This window comes from Panthera tigris, chromosome D1 (genome assembly GCF_018350195.1).
Source record: "Panthera tigris isolate Pti1 chromosome D1, P.tigris_Pti1_mat1.1, whole genome shotgun sequence".
In the NCBI taxonomy this organism is placed as follows: Eukaryota; Metazoa; Chordata; class Mammalia; order Carnivora; family Felidae; genus Panthera; species Panthera tigris.
This window is the reverse complement of record NC_056669.1, coordinates 73,672,856-73,693,193: the sequence shown is the minus strand read 5'-3', so window position 1 is coordinate 73,693,193 and position 20,338 is coordinate 73,672,856. Positions and strand designations below refer to the sequence as shown.

General features: G+C 39.3%; 2 protein-coding genes across 6 annotated transcripts in view; one reads left to right on the top strand and one right to left on the bottom strand.

Moving 5' to 3' along the window:
• The window catches only part of GTF2H1 (general transcription factor IIH subunit 1), a 37,138-nt gene extending 24,888 nt beyond the window's left edge, over positions 1 to 12,250 (bottom strand). Inside the window, exons 1-3 of one of the 2 annotated variants that reach the window (XM_042957349.1) lie at positions 12,149 to 12,250; positions 2,960 to 3,128; positions 21 to 213 (exon numbers count right to left, since the gene is read on the bottom strand). In XM_042957349.1, the coding sequence (XP_042813283.1) occupies positions 21 to 213; positions 2,960 to 3,113 (347 nt within the window). In that variant the 5' untranslated portion in view covers positions 3,114 to 3,128; positions 12,149 to 12,250. Of the gene's footprint in view, positions 1 to 20; positions 214 to 2,959; positions 3,129 to 11,808; positions 12,080 to 12,148 lie in introns of those variants that run through there. The other variant, XM_007098436.2, reaches the window with a different exon arrangement.
• A 41-nt stretch (positions 12,251 to 12,291) lies between these two features.
• The window catches only part of HPS5 (HPS5 biogenesis of lysosomal organelles complex 2 subunit 2), a 39,585-nt gene continuing 31,538 nt past the window's right edge, over positions 12,292 to 20,338 (top strand). For 2 of the 4 annotated variants that reach the window (XM_042957347.1, XM_042957344.1), the window contains exons 1-2: positions 12,358 to 12,442; positions 17,760 to 17,923. In XM_042957347.1, the coding sequence (XP_042813281.1) occupies positions 17,816 to 17,923 (108 nt within the window). In that variant the 5' untranslated portion in view covers positions 12,358 to 12,442; positions 17,760 to 17,815. Of the gene's footprint in view, positions 12,443 to 17,759; positions 17,924 to 20,338 lie in introns of all 4 variants that reach the window. The other 2 variants (XM_042957346.1, XM_042957345.1) reach the window with 2 other exon arrangements.

The following is a 20,338-nucleotide window of genomic DNA, read 5'->3' as shown; positions in this document are numbered from 1 at the left end:
CTATTCTTTTCCTCCTTCACCTGTTTTTCTCTTCCAGTTCTTTATTTGCTTTCCTCTTGAATTTGGGCAGCAGCTGCTGAAGAAGGTCTTTCACTGCATCTCGCTCTTTCACAGCTGTGCTTTCATTGGAAAAATGGAAGTTAGTTGTGTCCCCTGCATGCAACACCAGCTGAAGTTGAATTTTAGCTTTTCCTTCTGGACTAATTTTCTGGCCTAAAAAGAAACATGAGACAAATTAGATGAGGACACCCACATTGTGGAAATCGTTCTACAATACACCATTTCTCCTCCCAAGAAGATTCAGAATTCCTTTGGGCTTTAGCTGCCCTGTTCCAATCTTAATGCTTTTGCAGAAATGAACTCTTCTCAAATAATCCCATATAATCAGAGCATAGTTTAACAAATTCACCGCTAACACTCTGCTTCCTTCTTCAGCACCCTCTTTGTGTGGCACTTCTCACCCACTGCTTCCATCGCCAGATATTAAAGGGCTTTTGTTTTCACTCAACTGGGGAAAATCTCCAAATAGCCAACTAGGAGTCCTGACCGTGAACAGCTACCTCCAATCATCATTATCATAAATAAAAATGATTTGTCCTAATTCAAAAAGCTCCAAATCACAGCCCATGTCTTACTAACTGCAAAGAAGAATACATAATTTTACATTTCAGAGATCTGGTGTCATCACTTCAACCAAGTGATCAAACTTTATCTCATCCAGAGTCGGACAACCTGACACTACAGGCTTTCTCAGGGAATAGAATAGTAAGTAAAGACCACCAATGTGTTGTTCTTGCTGCAAATGTTTAACTTGAGTATAATCAAGCCTGTAAACTTTTCAGTTTATAAGAAACACAAGTATGCATGAAAATAATTTTCAAAAAACCTTGAGAGGATAAGCAGACATAATCAGAATGTATGATATTTGACAAGTCTATAAAGACTGAAGGTACTACAACTACATATGTGAACCCAGACTGGATAGGGTTTAAAAAAAAATCATTACTACAAAAGAACATTACTGGGACAACTGGGGATGTAACAATGTCCTGGATGTTTACTATTAAAATTTTCTCAGTGCGAAATATTACAAAGCAGAGTGTATGCACACGTAAGTCAGATATATTGTATAGTATGCATTGTACCATTCTTAAAATTTTTCTGCAACTTTGAAAATTTTCATAATAAATAGATGTTGGGAACCTCAAAATACATCCACATTATAGACAACCTGTACTCTTAAAGAGTGGGCCTCATGGCAACAGTAGTCCTTGTCTTCCACAGAGGGAGAGGGATGGAGGGGTTCTGTCTCATGAAATGGGAGACTCATGACAGTGCGAACATGCTGCCTAGAGCTCATGGTCCAAACCACCTACTAATCCCTAAACAAACTTTTTCAATCAAGATGCTGCTTCCAGGCCAACAGTCTAGATGAAATATCTAACTACCAAAAGCAGCAATACGGAGCAATGTAGGCTGTCAGCCAGCCTATTGTGGCTTTCCATTTCTCCAAAACAAACCATCACTCCTTTTTATTCATCTTTTCTCAGTGACTGCTGTAGCCTTGCTCTAGCTTGGCTCTTGCCTCTAAGAGGCCTATTTCTGAAGTTCTGTAATTAGCTAACCTAACTGCTGATTTTCACCTTAGTAATTTATTACTGATAATTTTCAATGGCTTCTTTCAGAAATGGGCTTTATTTCAAATATTCAACTTAAAATGAATACTGATCTGGTGCAGATCTAGATTTGAGTATGTGCTCTCCTTCCCAATAACAGAATTGTCAAGAAATAGGAGAAGGGTATATTCTTTATTGTACGTTGTGGGTATCACAACGAGTGCATGTTTTACAGAGCTACAGGACCAACTTCCTGTTGAAGAGAAATGCTAACAGAGGAAGTTCCTAATTTATGAGTCTCTTCTGGTACAAATGTTAGTTTGTAAGAGTACTATGAGGAACTTGGTGAGTCACTTTTCCACAGAAACAAAGTTTTAAAAGGAGGTAATATTACCAGAATAGCGGACAAAAGACCAGACAGCTTAGGCAGTACTTAATTATGATGAATTTCAAACAGTATTTCCTTTTGAAAGTAAAAATTCTAAATTATTTCAGTGAAAATGGATGAAAATCTTGGTCATTTCCAGTAGCAAAGTTGAGGTTAAGTCCTTAGGGCAACTGTTCACACACAAAGGACATTTACAAATCTAGCACCTGCAAGGTGAAGAGTGTCTTATTTTTTGAGGTATCACATTCCTTGAAATCTACATAAGATTTTATCTTGGAGAAGAATTTTATATCCAAGAAAATAAATGAATCCAAATTAAGGTCACAGTTCAGATACCACAATTTGTTAAGGATACTGTGCTCTGTATTTCTCCTATTTATATCCAATAAAAAATTGAGTCTATCTTCTCAACAGACAATGGCCACATAACCAAAGATTAACTACACAACTTGCTTAAACAATACAATTTCGTTAAAGGGCAATCTGGCATCAACCTACATTTTAAATGCATGAACCATCTGAATCAGTAAATCCACTGCAGGGATGTATCCCACATATACAACCTCACAAAGATATTAGTACACAGACCTATACTGCAATACTGTTTGCAATAAAAAGAATTCTGTAAACTTCTTAACTGTCCTTCAAGGAAACTGATTAAATTATGATTCTATATCCATTCAGTGGAGTATTATCCAACTCTTAAAAGTGGCGATGTGTGGAGACTTTTACATGATGTAGATTCACATGTGTAAAACTATATAAACTTTTATTATTATAAAGTGGGAAAGGCAGGTTACAGAATAACATACGTTCAGCGATCCCACTTTAACATTATTTCCATACAGCTGGTTTTTTGGACACTATAATAAAAAAATCCACAAAGATCGTATAAGCAATCTTCTTATAAAATTATTAGCAAATGTTACATCAGGCCTTAGTATAGCTGACTTACATTTAATATCTGCATACATATGGCTGATTGTAAATCTATCTTTGCCTTCAGGTGCCCAAGCAATCCTTTCTGCCATGAGGTATAAAGCTCCATCTTGCTTCTTTTGACGCACCTTCTTTACAATTAGCAAAACTTCTTCAGATGAAGTTGCCATGATGCCTAGAAAGTGCTAAGAGAGACAAAAGATTTCACATCTCAATTAGGATCAAATTTGTTGACTTTCGGAGTCCTTTCCAAATTAAAAAAAAAAAAAAGGTTTTAACATTTATTTATTACTGTGAGACAGAGAGAGACAGACCGTGAGCAGGGGAGGGGCAGAGAGAGAGGGAGACACTGAATCTGAAGCAGGCTCCAGGCTCTGAGCTGTCAGCACAAAGCCCAACGTGGGGCTTGAATTCACAAACCGCGAGATCATGCCCTGAGCCGAAGTCGGACGTTTAACTGACTGAGCCACCCAGGTGCCCCTGAGTCCTTTCCAAATTTAAACCTAAATTGATACTAAGGAAGAAAAAAGTCCCTGATTCAAAGTTGAAGATAAAGTTGTATAGCATTATCCTTTAAAATAAAATTTAATTTGCTCATTATCACAGGTTTGAATTTACACAACAGTTTATGACATTTGGCAGTTTTTAAACCATTTCTACATATTCTAATCAGAGTATTTTCAATTTACTTTTAGTTCCTCAGTAATATTCTTAAATCTTAAATGTATGATTTGACTATAGATATGTTGTCTTTAACCTACATTTAAAATTGTAGAACTTTAGGGGCGCCTGGGTGGCTCAGTCGGTTAAGTGGCCGACTTCGGCTCAGGTCATGATCTCGCGGTCCGTGAGTTCGAGCCCCGCATCGGGCTCTGTGCTGACAGCTCAGAGCCTGGAGCCTGTTTTAGATTCTGTGTCTCCCTCTCTCTCTCTGACCCTTCCCTGTTCATGCTCTGTCTCTATCTGTCTCAAAAATAAATAAACGTTAAAAAAAAATCATTAAAATTGTAGAACTTTAGAATTACGACTCTATTGAATATTTAGTTCAATTTTGTTTCAACTGAAAACAACTAAGGGCCACAGGGTTTGTGTGACCTTACCAGAACCACTCTCAGAGCTGAAACCACACCCACATTTCCTGATTCCTGGTCTAAGTTTCTTCCTGTGTACTTTGAAAGAAAACCATTAATACTTAACACCTCATGCAACAATGTGGATGGAACTGGAGTGTAATTATGCCAAGTGAAATCAGAGAAAAATAAATGTATGATGGAATCATACGTGGAATTTAAGAAACAGATGAACATAGAGAAAGGAAAGGAAAAATAGAGAGGGAGGCAAACCATAAGAGACTTTTGAATACAGAGAACAAACAGGGATGCTGTAGGGGTGTTGGGTGGGTGGACAGGCTAAACAGGTGATGGGCATTATGGAGGGCACTTCTTGGGATGAGCACCGGGAGTTATATGTAAGTAATGAATCACTAAATTCTATTCCTGAAATCGTTATTGTATTATATGTTAACTAACTTGGATTTAAATAAAATTTAAAACATTGAAAACAAAATAAATAAACATTAAAAAAATAATTCTACTTAAAAAAAATTAACACTTCAGATGCTACTTCCCCCACCTTTTAACAATCAAATTGTCTTCAACTGTTCTCCAGGTCTTGGCCAAAGATTCACTTGTACTTGGCTAATTCATTACCTAGGAAACAGCCTTTAGTTACCTCCACCTCCTTCCTCCCCAGTTCTGGGGAATCTTAAATATTCAACTGAAATCCTAGAGGCTTAAGTGTGGCTGCCTGGAATATGAGGCTGAAAGGGAACTTGAAGCTATAAGGGCTTAACAGGAAAGAAGCCATGATTGATGGTGATGTCTGCCATGGCATGAGATGGGAAAAAGTGATAGCACAAATACCCCATATAGGTCATTTCCGGTGAAGTTATGACTAAGATTTTATTCCCAAAGAAATGATTCAAAGTATAATTTTAAAACAGTAACTTCTTCAGATATAGTTTAAAATATAATTTTAGAGAAATTTGCATATCTAGATATTTTAAGAATTAAATTTGCCCTGAGAAAACAAGTGAAGTCTTATTGAAACATTTTTCCTGGAGGTTAAAACAAATGGGAACAATGAAATACTGGATCTGCCATTAGTTATTCAAAATAATTGAGGAATGTTTTTTTTTAATTGTTTTAAATTTACATCCGAGTAAATTAGCATATAGTGCAATAATGATTTCAGGAGTGGAATTGAGTAACACTTCTATTTGGATTAAGTGGGAAAGTAAGCATCAGAAGAATGGCAGGCATTAAAAATAATGGAAACCAGGGGTGCCTGGGTGGCTTAGTCAGTTGAGCATCTGGCTCTTGATTTCAACTCAGGTCATGATCTTGCCATTTGTGATATTGAACCCTGTGTTAACTGGCGTTGACACGTTACATTAGTTTCATGTGTATAACATAGTAATTTGATGAGTCTATATGTTATTTTATGCTCACCACAAGTGTAGCTACAATCAAAAAAGTCATTCAAGCAGGAATTTAGAAATAAAAAATACAAATTAAAAAAAAGGCAAAATCTTAATTTCTCTGAAGTTGATTTCCTCTATTTTGAGTAGTCAAATATTCCCTTTCATAGGTACCCTTACAGGCTACTCTACCCCAGGAATGGAAAGAAAAATGGTCAATGTGAACACATTTATTCAATAAACGTGTGCTGAGCCAACAAGTCTAGGGTTATCAAAGATGAATGTGTGACAATAATGATTTCTGCTTTCAAAGAGGTTCCAGTTAGCAAGATTATTTGTGTGTCAGTGTATACAAATAAGAACACGTGATGCTCCAAAAGGGAGATAAAAAAATGTTCTGAATTAGGACTCAGAGGCCATTTCTTCACAGAGGATACTTCTTTTATAATAGATTTTTTTAGTGCAAATAAAAAAAAATGGGGTATAATTAACAAATCACCAAAATACATACATCTTAGGTGGTCTGTTTGATGTATTTTGACAATTGAATACACCCATGCACCGTTACTTGAAATAAGAGGACATTTCCACCACTCCCCAAGATTCCCTCATGTTCCTTTCCATTCAACTCTCTTCCTCTCCCCCTCCAGCAACTATTTTCTGATTTCTATCACCACAGATTAGCTTCTGTGTCTTCTGGGTTTTCACAGAAATGGAATCACATACTACGTATTCTGTCTCTGGCTTTCCGCCTAATCTGTTTCTCGAAATTCACCATATTATCACATATATCAGTAACTTGGTTTTTTTACACTTAATAAGTTAGTTATGAATTGGGTCTTGAATGAGGATTTTGACAGAGAAAGGGAAATAGGCATCACAGGCAAAGGGAATGCTTTGGGGCAAAGGCTTGAGACTCTGGGAATGGTAAGTAGTTTGCGCTGGATGTAGTATAAAGTTCATGATAAAGATCAGTGGGCTGTGGAGTTCGGTGGTTAAGACGGAGACAGTGCAGAATGCCACCCTATGTGGTAGACAAGAAAAAACCTCTAAGGACTTTTGAATAGGGCAGCAATTTCTATTTTAGGAAATGAATCTGTGGACAGTATGAGAGAGACTTAAGAAAAGGACTAGTAGGGTCTGAACCAGGCTGGTGGCAGCAAGAATGGAGAGGACGGAACGAGGAGGAATACTGAGGAAGCAGGATAAATAGGCGAGTGCTGAAGGAGGTGTCACAGCTGCTTGCTCACACCCCACTCCTAAGCCCTACCGACACGAGTACAGTGGAACAGGTTTGAAAGTGAAGACAAGGAATTCAGTTCTGGACATGAAAAGTGTGAGGTGCTGTTGAGTCATGCAGGTGGAGATTAATTAACTTGTTTTTCACTTGCCACTGAAAACACTTCCTTATGTTGTTTTATAATCTCCAGTTTGGATATCTATAAAACATATATGATAAAGGTTAAAATTCTTAACATATACATATGCCATCTTTTAAATGATATACTTATTTAATATCCTCCTAAGATTTTCATTAGAGAGTTACTGCTGCTTAAAAAGTTTAAAAACCACTGTTTCAAAACACTATTTAATGACATGAAAAGATACACTGTCAGGTGATCAAAGAAAAAAAAGCTTGTAGTTTGATTCTATATTCTTAAATTAAAAAAAAAAAATATCTAAAATGTACTCAAGAGGCGCCTGGGGTGGCTTGGTGGGTTAAGCGTCTGACTTCGGCTCAGGTCATGATCTCACGGTTTGTGGGATTTAGCCCTGTGTCAGACTCTGTGCTGACAGCTCAGAGCCTGGAGCCTGCTTTGGATTCTGTCTCCCTCTCTCTCTGTCTCTCCCCCATTCACGCTGTCTCTCAAAAATAAATAAATCATTAAAAATTTTTAAAAAATAAATAAAATGTACTCAACGTGGCGAGCCTGACTGGCTCAGTTGGTAAAGCATGCAACTCTCGATCTCAGAGTTGTGAGCTCAAGCCCCACGCTGGGTATAGAGCTTACATTTAAAAAAAAAAAAAGGGTGCCTGGCTGGCTCAGTCGGTTGAGCCTCCGACTTCAGCTCAGGTCACGATCTCACGGTCCGTGAGTTCGAGCCCTGCATCGGGCTCTGTGCTGACAGCTCAGAGCCTGGAGCCTGCTTCGGATTCTGTGTCTCCCTCTCTCACTGACCCTTCCCCGTTCATGCTCTGTCTCTGTCTCAAAAATAAATAAACATTAAAAAAAAAAAATACTCAATGCCTAGTATGTGCCAGGCACTGGGCTAATTTCTTTATAGGTATTAACTCATTCAGCCCCAGTTAACAATCCTGAGGTAGGGTATTAGTCCCATTCTGCAGATAAAGGAAACTGGGTCTAAAAAAAAAATCAAGACGCTTTCCCAAAGCATCAAGGAAGTAACTAGGTTTCAATGTGGGTCAGTCTGACCTTGGACTTCCACCATGCTATTTTGCAAATACATATGACTTGGAGAAATATATACACCCAACTTCACAGTGGTTACTGATGGGTGATAGGATTACAGATAACTTAAATGTTCTTTTTGTTTTCTGGATTATCTATATTTTGTAATGAAAAGAGTAGCATTTTAAAAAATATTTATTAATTTATTTTGAGAGAGAGAGAGAAAGCATGCCATGTGCATGTGGGGGAGGGGCAGAGAGACAGAGAAAGAGAGACAGAGAGAATCCCAAGCAGGCTTTGTGCTGGTGGCGAAGAGCCTGACATGCGGCTTAAACTCTCCAACTGGGGCTTGGACTCTTGAATGGTGAGATCATGACCTGAGTCAAAATCAAGAGTCAGATGCTTAACTGACTGAGCCACCCAGTTGCCCCAAAAAGTAGTTATTTAAAAAGTCTTTCCAAGAGTTTGTTCCCTATCAAACCACAGGCTTATAAGGTAACACAGGAAAGTGTTGCAGGTATTAGTGTGGGTAAGAAAACAATTGTTATTTTCAATTTCTGTAATAAGTGTATATGAATTTATTCACTTTAAAAATTTAATGTACAAAAGAAATTTCATATATGTATGGAACTAATTAATACCTTAATATTAATTTTGATATTCATTGTAATAAACATTATAGTAACTTAAAAAAACAATTTGTATTACTTGAAATTATACTGCATATTATATGAACCACATTTTAGGAAACGTGAATTAAAATCTGAAAGATAGGAGGGGAGGTTTTGTCGACACAGAGAAAGCAGATAATTACAAAACAATTTTAAGTATGTCCATATACGGAGGAAAAGCACTGAAGGAGTTTCCAATTAACTGGGCTTATAAGCACAAATAAAGTATAAGCTTCGGAAAAGAACAGAAAAACTTCTAAGATAGGAAGGTAAGAAAGAAAAGATGAGTGAAGACAGAGAAACTGTAAAAAGGAGAGGAAGTTAGATGGAGAGAAACAGCCACTTGGGAGAACACTGACAATAAGTCAGGGGTAAGTAACTGAACATTGGAATGACTAGTCAGTGGTCTCATAGCTAACTTGCTTGGCAAATTTCCTTGTTCATCCATAGCACCTCTGTTAATTGTACGAGGACCAGTTTTAGAAAGTTTAACAGAATCAGTGGGGCTATCCTACAAAGCCCAACATGGTTTTCAGATGTTTCTTGAAGATGGCTCCTTGGGTGGCAAAAAAATTCTTCTTCCCAGTAGAATTCTAGAAGGGCCACAGAATATTTGTTCATGAAAAATATCAGTTAGTTCCATTTAAACAAATTGACCCGATGAAGATCTAGCTTTACTTAAAAGATTTACATTATGAAACCATCTGCCACTTCTTTAAATACCAAGATCCTCCAGTAAAGACATTAATTCATTTGCAGTTAAATATTTGCCTGAAGGTAAATGTACATGCTTTGCTCTGAGCCTTTGCACATTCTCCTCCTCCTTTCCTATCACCCGGCTTTTACTCATTTTTTTGTCTACTCTAAGTTTCAAAGTTACTAGGCAAGACCTTCCATTCTTTTCTTGATAGCACTTACCACAACTATAATTAATTTTTAAAGTAGTTCTTTGAATTGTCTGTCTCCCCTGACAGACTGCAAGCTTCATAAAGGGAAGAGGATGCATGTGTTGTATTCACTGCAATACAGCACCCAGCAGCATATTGAGCCCATAGGAAGAGTCCAATAAACATCTGTGATTATCTATTTAAGATATTTGGTGTTAAAATAACACCATCCTGGTAAGATACATAAGACACCTTCATACATATATCCTTGGCTAAACTCCAGGAAGCATTATAGCTCTCTACTCAGAGATCACAGTATCATTCCTCAGGGATTCCAATAACTGGGTTTTAAGGAAACAGGGATAGGAAAAATTTCAAACTATTCAACAGAAATCTTTAAATTGCATTTCTCTTCTAATATGCACAGATAAATGGGGCAGAAATAAGGACAACAAGTGAACTATAAACTCCACATCACCCTCTAAAAGGAGGATTATTAGAGAGAGCTGCTGTATCTGCCAGGATACAAAATGGAGATCTGGAATGCTGCTTGCTATGAGGCAATCCAAAAAAATTTTAACAATCCAGCATTACAGAGAACAGGACCTTGGAAGTATGTAAAAAGTGACCAAAATTTACCATTTCAATGAAAGTTACACACACAATGAAGCTATTAAGGGGAGTAACTGATGTAGCAATTTTAAGACCAAGCACTTTTTCATTTTTACAGCAGTGCAGGGAGAGGCAGAAGGAGGAAAATGCGACAGACACAAGGCAGAACGAAATGTATGCTCATATTCACTAATAAATACTGCATGCTGACAAGAGTATAATATCCAAATCAAGAGAAGAGCAATCAGTCTGTAATCAAAGTGGGGAAGGGAGGGACTTACTAGTTATTAGCTGGATGCCAGATGCTGCCACACTAAAGGCAAGCTAAGAGAGAAAAGAGGAAGGGCACAAGGGACCTCCTCCAGCAGTATCCACAAGGTAGAAACACTGGTCAAAATGCTAGGAAAGCTCAATGGTAGGGGAAAAACCTAGCAGCACAGAAAAGTAAGGCTAAAAGGTGGAAAGATTAACCAGCAGGGAGAAGATATATGCCTCGAGGGCAGTATGTGCAGGAAGCTGATCATTTGGTTTATTAAACCGATTCCTCTCTGCACCAATCTTCCTAGTATTTTTAAAGAGCCCTCTCTGCATTTGCATGAATAATTTTTTTACAGTTGCACTACCATATATATTTAATATCACCTAGGAGAAACTCAAACTTTCAATCTGCTGCTAAATGTCAGCTGAGTGAGGGTAAAGGACAGGTTTAATAGCCCCAAATTGTCTCTCCCTCCTTCCCAAATGAGGGATTTAGGTCTGCTAAAAGGTACAAAGTTCTCTCCAGAGTCCATTCCTTCTGCAAGCCATAGGCCTGATACTAGAGGTTATTTTCCTTTCTGTTGTGACTTCTCCATCTCCTTTGTCCTACTTTTGACTTTAAAAAGCTATGTTAGGATTGGCAATTTTGGCTTATTTACCAAAGCCCAGTTCAGTGGTTTTCAAACTGTGTTCCAACAGGGTTGGCCGACTGGGTGGGGCTCGGCACTCCCAAATTCAATTCCATCAGAGCATGCTGTTTTGTATAACGGAGTTCCCAGTAAGAATTAGTGGGGAGAAATTGTTCCACTCCTTTATGGAGTTAATACTTACTACAGTGTGTATTTCAAACCACTTAGTTTTTGTATGTTTTTCACATTGTCTTTTAATGGGCTAACGATTAAGTTTCTGGATCTTTTCCCTCTCCGCAACCATACAGACCCCGAAATGAGTGTTTAAGAATCAATGGAACACACTGCCTTAGTCGACTTAGTCTTAGAACACTGGGGGCTTTATAAAATAATTACATATTTCCATAGGTTAGTGGTCTATTTTTCATCATTACAAGACAATCAAATTGGGCAAGGACCAAAGCCGGGGGTGTGGATTGGCACATGTGTTAAGAAGCTTTTACGAAGCCGCAGAATTGACAGGTCAAGCAAAAGATGTGTGGACACTACAGGGAAGGTGTTCTCCTACAGAAACCGAAAGACTTAAGAGCACATTTCCTAACGGGAAGGGCTCCTCTGTCACTCAGAGGCCTCCACGTCCTTCATTCTCAAAAGCTAAGTCTAACCCTTGCTTTGGGGAAATCTTCGAGTCCCTGCTCTTAGTAAAGGGGCAGACTTCCTATAGGCCAGCAGATTAGGGGTCGCCTATTCCTCGCTTCAGGACAATAAAAGGCTACCGAGATGGCAGGCGTAGGAGCTGTGGCGACGGCAACAGGGACACTGGGAAAAGGGGCAGAATCCGCGCCGTCCAGCGGCCCCCAGGCCTGTCAGCTCCTCACCCACCCTCCCACCCGCCCCCATTCTTCGGTCTAAACTTACCAAGTGAGAGCTACGGCCCTGGGCAGGGAGTAACTGGGCTGGGTCGGGTCGAGTTCCGCTGCGCTTCTTAGAGACGCTGCCGGGAAGAGGCTGAAACCCAGTAGCCACCACCGTCGCCACCGCCTCTGTTACTGGGGGGTCTCGCCTCCATCGCTGGCTGCGAGGACTCTGAGGGCACGTGACCGGAAGTACCAAGGCGGGCCTGCCGGGCACGTGACCCAGAGCGCGGCCGCCATGACACCTTCCGCTAGTTCCCTCCCTCCCCCGCCGGTTCCCGCCTGTTTCATTTCCTTTCGCCGGCCTCAAGCTGTGAAGGGTCCCAGGATCCTGGCTGGCTCACCCCTTTGGCCTAACGCTCTTCCGGTCTCCGACGGCGCTGTGTCTTCGGCCAGCAGCAGCCCGCTGACTGCAGGCCGCAGAGAGCGTAATTGCGACCGCGGCCGGAGGGGGAGGGACCACGCGCAAGCAGGGGGCGTAACCCGTCACGTGACAAGGAAGTGCCGTTAATAGCGGTGTCCCTGCGTCCCCGTCGCTTCTGGATGACGTAAACGCGGGAGGGGAGGTACGGAAGGAGGGAAAGACTCTCCGGTATCGTTCTTAGTTGCTCGTTGAGTGTACGGCTTTTAGTTGCTCGGTGAGTGTCCCAGCGGCCATCCGTGAGAGGGGGTCTGATCTATTGAGAATTGGGGGTTTCCGGCCTTGGAAGTGGTGGAGCGGAGCCGAGACCTCTGGGCTGCTGGTCTGTGAGCCTGGCTTGGAAAACATGGTTACCGAAGCTTCTCTCCTCAAGAGATCTGAATACAGTGTTAAAGATATCGCTGCAGAAAAGTTACTAGTTCCGCTAGGGAGCCTCTTGTGGCCAGGGACTGTGTCCGGCGATGGGTACAAAGAATGTTGACTGCATGATGCATGTATGAATCGCCATTTCTCTGTGGTGAAGCGTTCTCTGATTATTACTTCTCGGGTAGAAAGATCCCACTATGGAATGGTGGAATCTCGTATATACCCTTTGCATAGTATCTTTACTTTTTGCTTGATTCCATCTTTTCCGTCCACGTAGCTAGTGGGGGGAGAAAGAATGCTGTGATTTGCTTTTAATGTGTAAGCAGCAAACACTGTGGTCCGTTGGTGAAATGAGTACTAGGGCGATGATAAAAAGCCTTTACTTAATCCTACTACTCGTTTATGTTACCATAAAGGATTGCATGGAAGTGGAAAGGTGATTAGATTAGGACTCAGGAGAAGTGGATTCTAGTCACAGCTCTACCTCTCAGGAGCTCTGTAACCTTGGGTAAGCCAACCCCTCAAGAAGTTGTTTTACTGACTTTGGTAAGCATTTATAGCCACCTTCTAATTGTTTAGTTGTTTGTTTGTTTGTTTGTTTTTGGCTAGAGGTGTGCAGGCTTGACAGAAGTAGTATTTAAACCCAGCTTTGCAGAAAGGTAGGATTTTATTAGATGGATGAAGATTCAGAAAACAGTATCTATTGAACCACAGAGGCACAGGAAGTTTATACAATGAAAGAGAAACAAAAAATAGCAAGGTATAGTTGGACAATAGGGGTAGAGTGGAAGATGGGGCTGGAAAAATAAATAAGGATGAGATCATAGATTAAGAGGGGGAGGTTTCGAAGGTTTGTACACTGACTGATTTCTTTTTAAAAGTAGGTACTGAAAAAATCTTGTGATTATGGAAAATTGCAAACGTAGACACAAGTAGACAGGATAATAAAATGAACCCCATGTACTCATAACCCATTTTTAACAGTTGTCAACATTCTACTGTTTTTATTACAGAGAATTTAAATGTGTTGGTACTTTTTATATGCATTGTCACATTTGATTAATAGTAGATTTTTATTTGAGCTCAATTCTATGGTATTTAAGTACCAGCTAGGATGATTATATTTGTGTGAAAATTCCTTTGGGTTTTAGTTGAATCAAAAGTGTGACATGGCTACTTTAAAAACGGTGCTGTTTTAGGTTATAACATAGAAATTTAATGTCCAGATCAAGGAAGTCACTGTTTCTATTCTAGTCTTTGTTATTCAGCCACTTAAGGTGTATTATGTTCAGTTCTAGGCACCATATTTTTGGGCAAAGTAAATGGCCTTTGTAGAAGGTTGACAAGAATAGAGGAAGTTAGTAATTGTCGTGTCAGAAATTATCGAAGAATTGGGAATGCTAAATTTTTAGAAGACCTGATACCACTTTTCAAATACTGAAGGGTTGTTTTGGGAGAAGTAAACATTCCTTTAAACCGCAGAAGACACAATTAGAAATAATCAGTAAAAGCTCTAAGTGAGCACATTTCAATATTAAAGAGAGAAAAAGAACAAAGGAAAGTATAAATATAGAGTTGGCTTAACTCTATACCATCTTCATTCTTTTTTTTTTTTTAACGTTTTATTTATTTTTGAGACAGGGAGAGACAGAGCATGAACAGGGGAGGGTCAGAGAGAGGGAGACACAGAATCTGAAACAGGCCCCAGGCTCTGAGCTGTCAGCACAGAGCCCAACGTGGGGCTCGAACTCACGGACTGTGAGATCATGACCTGAGCTGAAGTCGGACGCTTAACTGACTGAGCCACCCAGGCGCCCCATATACCATCTTAATTCTTAATCATCAGCCCGCAACTTCTCTTGAGAACTGACATTGCTGACGCTGTTTCTTTTCCGTTCTCATTTCCCATTAAATATATATTTTTTGAAAATTAGGAACCTGTTAGTTTAGTTTTTTTTTACCTCATTAAATTATAACTTGCAGGACACTGAAATCAAGGCCCGATGGCCTATCCACTTCAGAGTTTAAGATCACAAGTGGAAGAGATAGACAATGTGGACTTGATGTCATTCCTTTCCAGCTTCTTTAGGATCTTATACCATGGTTTTATCTTTTTCTTGTGTCTTCAGTCTTTTTCATTCTAAAGACTCTTAGCTACTATTTACAAATCTGTTTGAGTCTCTCCTGGTCAGAAAGTCCAGAGAGATTTTCTCCTTTTCCATCAGATTTCTTGAGTAATTGAAAGGCCTTGTCTTTACTACCTTACTACCCACCACTTTTCTTAAGTCTTTGTTTTCTAGGGTGTGCCCACAGCGCTTCACAGAAATTATGTGATTGCCTAACACCAAATCCTTTGATGTCTTTCTGTTGCCTACCAAATTAAAATTTCTTCAGGTTCTTTGGTTTGAAATTAGAAGTGTTTCATGCTTTGTGTTGAATTACTATTCCACTTTTATTTTTCATTACTCTGTTCCTTGTATCCTGTGTCTCAACCAAAAACTAAACTTGTATTCTCCAAATGTATCCTCTGTATTTTTGCTTATTGCTGCCCTTACCCTTTTCCTTCTGATAAAAGCCTATTCGGCTCCAGTGCTGCTTCCCTTAGGAAGTTTTCTACAGTTCCCTTTAACTCAGTGTGAAATGTGATTCTTCTGTCCTTTAAGTTCCAACATAGCATTCTGCTTATGTTTTCCTTATTAGGTGTGTGTGTGTGCACGCGCATGTTCTTTTTCTCCCTGTTTATAAAGTGACTGATTTCCAGAATTATTTTGTCATTTCTACCACTGTGTCTCATATTTCACAAGGAACTCAATAAAATGAATGAGTGAAAAGAATGATAGTTTTTTTCTTAGGTCAAGAATTCTCAAAAGAAGTCTTTTTCAAAGATTTTATTTTATTTTATGTTTATGTTGGAGAGAGAGAGAGTGAAAGAGGCAGAGAGAGGACACAAGAGAATCCCAAGCAGGCTCTGCAATGTCAGTGCAGTGTAGCTCAAACCCACGGACCATGAGATTATGACCTGAGAGGAAATCAAGGGTCGGGATGCTCAACTGACTGAGCCACCCAGGCATCCCTAAAGATTTTAAGTCATCTCTACAGCTGACATGGGCTTGAACTCAAAATTCCAGGTTCAGGAGTTGCATGCTTCACTGACTGACCAACCAGCTGCCCTGGAATTCTTAAATATTTTGAGTATAGGACTACTAAAGATTTGGTTTTCTTTTTGGAATATTATTCTTACACTAAAAATAGTATAACGAAGAGGAGATAAGACTATATTATGTGTATGCAGTAAAAAACATCGTAAGCTTATGTGTGTTTTGCCACTGGAAGGTACGCTCCATGAATGTTAGGACTTTGTTTTGTCCTCTGTTTTATCTCTCCAACCTAGAACAGTGCACAAGTTGGTGCTATTGTAACAACAAACATGAGTTCCCTCCTGTGAGTCAAGGTAGAAACTACAATGGGTAGAGTTGTTGCACAAAGGAAACTTTATTTGCAGCAAACAAGGAGATCACAGGGAATAACTTTCAAAGCCATGACTCCCTGACAAAGAGTGAATGTTTGTTTGTTTTAGAGTTAGAATGAGTATTTGAATAAGGGAGACTTGTCACCTCTGTGTAGAGGCCCACGCATGCTCCTTTAGGAAATATGCTTATATGTACATAGTATATCATGTAAAGGAGGCTTGTGCTTCTGTTTAGGTGGAGATTTTCATATTCAAATGAGGTAAAAGTAACTGTCGGTCACTCCCTGGATTACTTCGTAGTCCATCTGCACTGGCATGAGTCGGGAGGTGAGCTCAAACTGGTCAGGGTGGTTTGGGCCACCAGAACTCCTAACCAGGCAATTGTTGCTTGAGGGGTTGTTTCAGTTTCCATCACATGATGCTATGCCCCTCCGGTCTTTTGCCTGAGTTAAGAGGTAAGCTGGAAGGAAGAGCTTAAGGAAAAATGTGGGACAGAGGTTGGTAGGAGCAAGCAGGTGAGCAGTAGAGGTCGAGGTTTGGGGTCTTGCTGGTAACACTATGTACATATTTGTTAAATAAATAAGTGAATACATGTTCTGAAAAAAACTGTAAATTAAAAACAAGTATAAGCAGTTGTTTCTGAATTTTTCAGTACTGTTTGCTTTTTTTTTTTAACGTTTATTTTGAGAGAGAGTTGGGGGGGGTGGGGGAGAGGGAGAGAAAATCCCAAGTAGGTTCTGTGTCATCGGTGCAGAAGAGCCTGACACAGGGCTCGATCTCATGAACCCTGAGATCATGACCTGAGCCAAAGCCAAGAGTTGGGCACTCAACCTACTGAGCCACCCAGGTGCCCCTGTAGTGTTTGCTTTTATTTTTAATTTGGCATGTTACAAAATGGAGAAAATTTAAATTAACGGATAAGAATTTTCTTGAATTTTGTTTCTTTTCTGGAAGCTGGTGCAATTTGACAAAAATATACACTTGAGAGTTGCTGAACAGATAACTCTTGTGTTAGTGTACAAAGTCTTCATTGGTTATTTAGCATTTGCTGCTTTGTATTCCTGTTCCTATTCATTCCTATCAGTTTTCTTATCGAAGCTCTTACTTTGAGCTTTAATTCTCTGTACCTTACTTCCCACTTAGTAGGTGCATTCATTCATTTAACAGATACTTACTGAGCCCTTGATAGTGTGGAGAAAGAGATCCAGAGGTGTGTTTCTATTGAGCACAGTTAAATTATTGGCTGATAACTATTGAATTTGCTCATAAGGGTTTATAGTTTGAAGCCTTTACAGAATGTTGCCTTTTAATGAGAGACTCTGAAAGGTAGAGGAAGATTTACAACTCAAAAAGTACAACTGAGGTTGCTATTTTACCAAAGAGGAACTTGACCAATTTTTCTCTTACATCCTCCGTTCTACCTACTCACGCTGTTAGATAAATAGAGTGGGACAGGATTATGGAGGGACCTTGAGAATCTGGGCTTGATTGTCTGGGAGCTTCAGAGTCAGGGAATGATACAGTACACGCTGATGGTTGCACATAATGTTATCTATGTGTGTTTTCTTTCCTCGTAGATGCTAAGTACCTCCAAAGTAGGGATCCTTGTTCCTTTCTCCTGTTTCTCCATGGTCTCCATATATCCATTAAATACTTGCTAACTAAGCAAGGAGCTTCTAAAAATTATATTTTTTTGCAGGTTTTATTCAGGAATACTGTGCCTGTCACTCAACGTAGTTTCACCTTTCCAGCTAAATGACTTTTGTGCCAGTGATACCGGAGTCCTACAGCCATGTACTGGCAGAATTTGAGTCTCTGGATCCATTACTTTCAGCCCTGAGGCTGGACTCCAGTCGTCTGAAGGTGAATTTCTTGATCTGTGTATCTGTTTCATGTTCATATTTGTATATTTTGTGCACACTGTTATATATGCTCCCTGCCATCTAGTTCTTTATGTTTAATGGAATCATGGGTATTCTTCCCTGTGCTAGTAATACCTTACATACAAGTAGCATGTTCATAGGTCTTTCTTTTTTCTTTTTTTTTGTATTAAAAAGATTTTTTTTTATATTTGAGAGAGCGAGAGGGAGACAGAGTGTGAGTGGGGGAGGGGCAGAGAGCAAGAGGGAGACACAGAATCTGAAGCAGGCTCCAGGCTCTGAGCTGTCGGCACAGCTCAGATATGGGGCTCAAGCCCACAAACCGTGAGAACGTTTCTTGCGCCAAAGTTGGATGCTTAACTGACTGAGCCACTCAGGCGCCCCAACTCTTTCTTTTTCTTTTTTTTTTTAACTTGTTTTTTTATTTTTTTAAATTTACTTCCAAATTAGTTAGCATATAGTGCAACAATGATTTCAGGAGTAGATTCCTTAATGCCCCTTACCTATTTAGCCCATTCACCCTCCCAAAACCCCTCCCGTAACCCTCAGTTTGTTCTCCATATTTATGAGTCTCTTCTCTTTTGTTCCCCTCACTGTTTTTATATTATTTTTGTTTCCCTTCCCTTATGTTCATCTGTTTTGTCTCTTAAAGTCCTCAGATGAGTGAAGTGGTAACGATTTTTGTCTTTCTCTGACTGACTAATTTCACTTAGCATCATACCCTCCAGTTCTATCCACATAGTTGCAAATGGCAAAATTTCATTCTTTTTGATTGCTGAGTAATAAATATTCCATTGTATATCTATACCACATCTTTTTTATCCATTCATCCATTGGTGGACATTTGGGCTCTTCCCATACTTTGGCTATTGTTGATAGTGCTGCTATAAACATGGGGGTGCATGTGTCCCTTCGAAACAGCACACCTGTATCCCGTGGATAAATGCCTAATAGTGCAATTGCTGGGTGGTAGGGTAGTTCTATTTTTAGTTTTTTGAGGAACCTCCATACTGTTTTCCAGAGTGGCTGCACCAACTTGCATTCCCTTCCCAACTCTTTCTTGATTTACTTTCTGAGCTATCATTTGCTTTCCCATTCTTGAAAACCATGATGTTGATTGGTCAGATTTTTTTTTTCTTTCACAATAATCTTGCTGTTTTCCCTAAGAAAGTAATGTATTTGGTTGAAAATAAATAGTATAAATGAGTATACCATGTTGCATTTTAAGCATCATGGACCACTGCAGTTATACTAAGCTCATTACAGAACAAGGAGTTTGATATACCCTCCATTTTAGGGAACAGAGCAAAAGCCATTAGCTGTGTGGGATAAAGTATGTGCTTCCCTCAAACCCTGAGTTCTTTTGATAAACTCAGGAATGACATAGTGAAGAACAAATCTTATGACCAATTCCAAAATAATTTCATTCTTATACTTTTGCTCCCCTACCCCAGTAATTTTCTAGCCTCTAAGCAGAAGAGTAGGATGTAATAGGCAAAGTGATATGAGCAACACTCATGAGGGGTTGATTTCAGTTAGAATTTTTTTTTTTTTTTAAGTTTATTTTTGAGAGAGAGAATGAGCAGGGGAGGGGCAGAGTGAAAGAATCCCAAGCAGGCTCTGTGCTGTTAGAGCAGAGCCTGACACAGGGCTTGAACTCACGAACCATGAGATCATGACCTGAGCTGAAATCAATAGTTGGATGCTTAACTGACTGAGCCACCCAGGCGCCCGTCTTTAATCCATTTTGACTTTATTTTTCTGTAGGTGAAAGAAAGTGGTCCGGTTTCATTCTTTGCCTGTTGCTGTCTAGAGTCCTCAATACCATTTGTTGAAGAGTGTCTTTTTCCCATTTATTCCTCCTTTGTTGAAGATTAATTGACCATATAATTGTACTTTTATTTCTGGGTTTTCTGTTCTATTCCCTTGATCTGTGTGTCTATTTTTATGCTAGTACTATACTGTTTTAATTACTACCATTTTGTAATATAACTTGAAATCTGAACTTGTGATACCTCCAGTGTTTCCAAAATTGCTTTGGCTATTCAAGACCTTGTGTAGTTCCATGCAAAATTTAGGATGGGTTGTTCTAGTTCTGTGAAAAATGCTGTTGGTGTTTTGATAGGGATTGCATTTAAACTATAGATTGCTTTGAATAGTAGAAACATTTTAACAATATTCTGTCAATCCATGAGCATGGAATATCTTTCCATTTCTTTGCATCGTCTTGAATTTTTTTTATCAGTGTTTTATATAGTTTTCAGAGTACAGCATTTTCACCTGTTTGGTTAAATTTATTCCTAGATATTTTATTGTTTTAGGGGTAGTTGTAAATGGGATTGTTTTCTTAATTTCACTTTCTGCTGCTTCATTGTTAGTGTATAGGAATGCAAAAGAT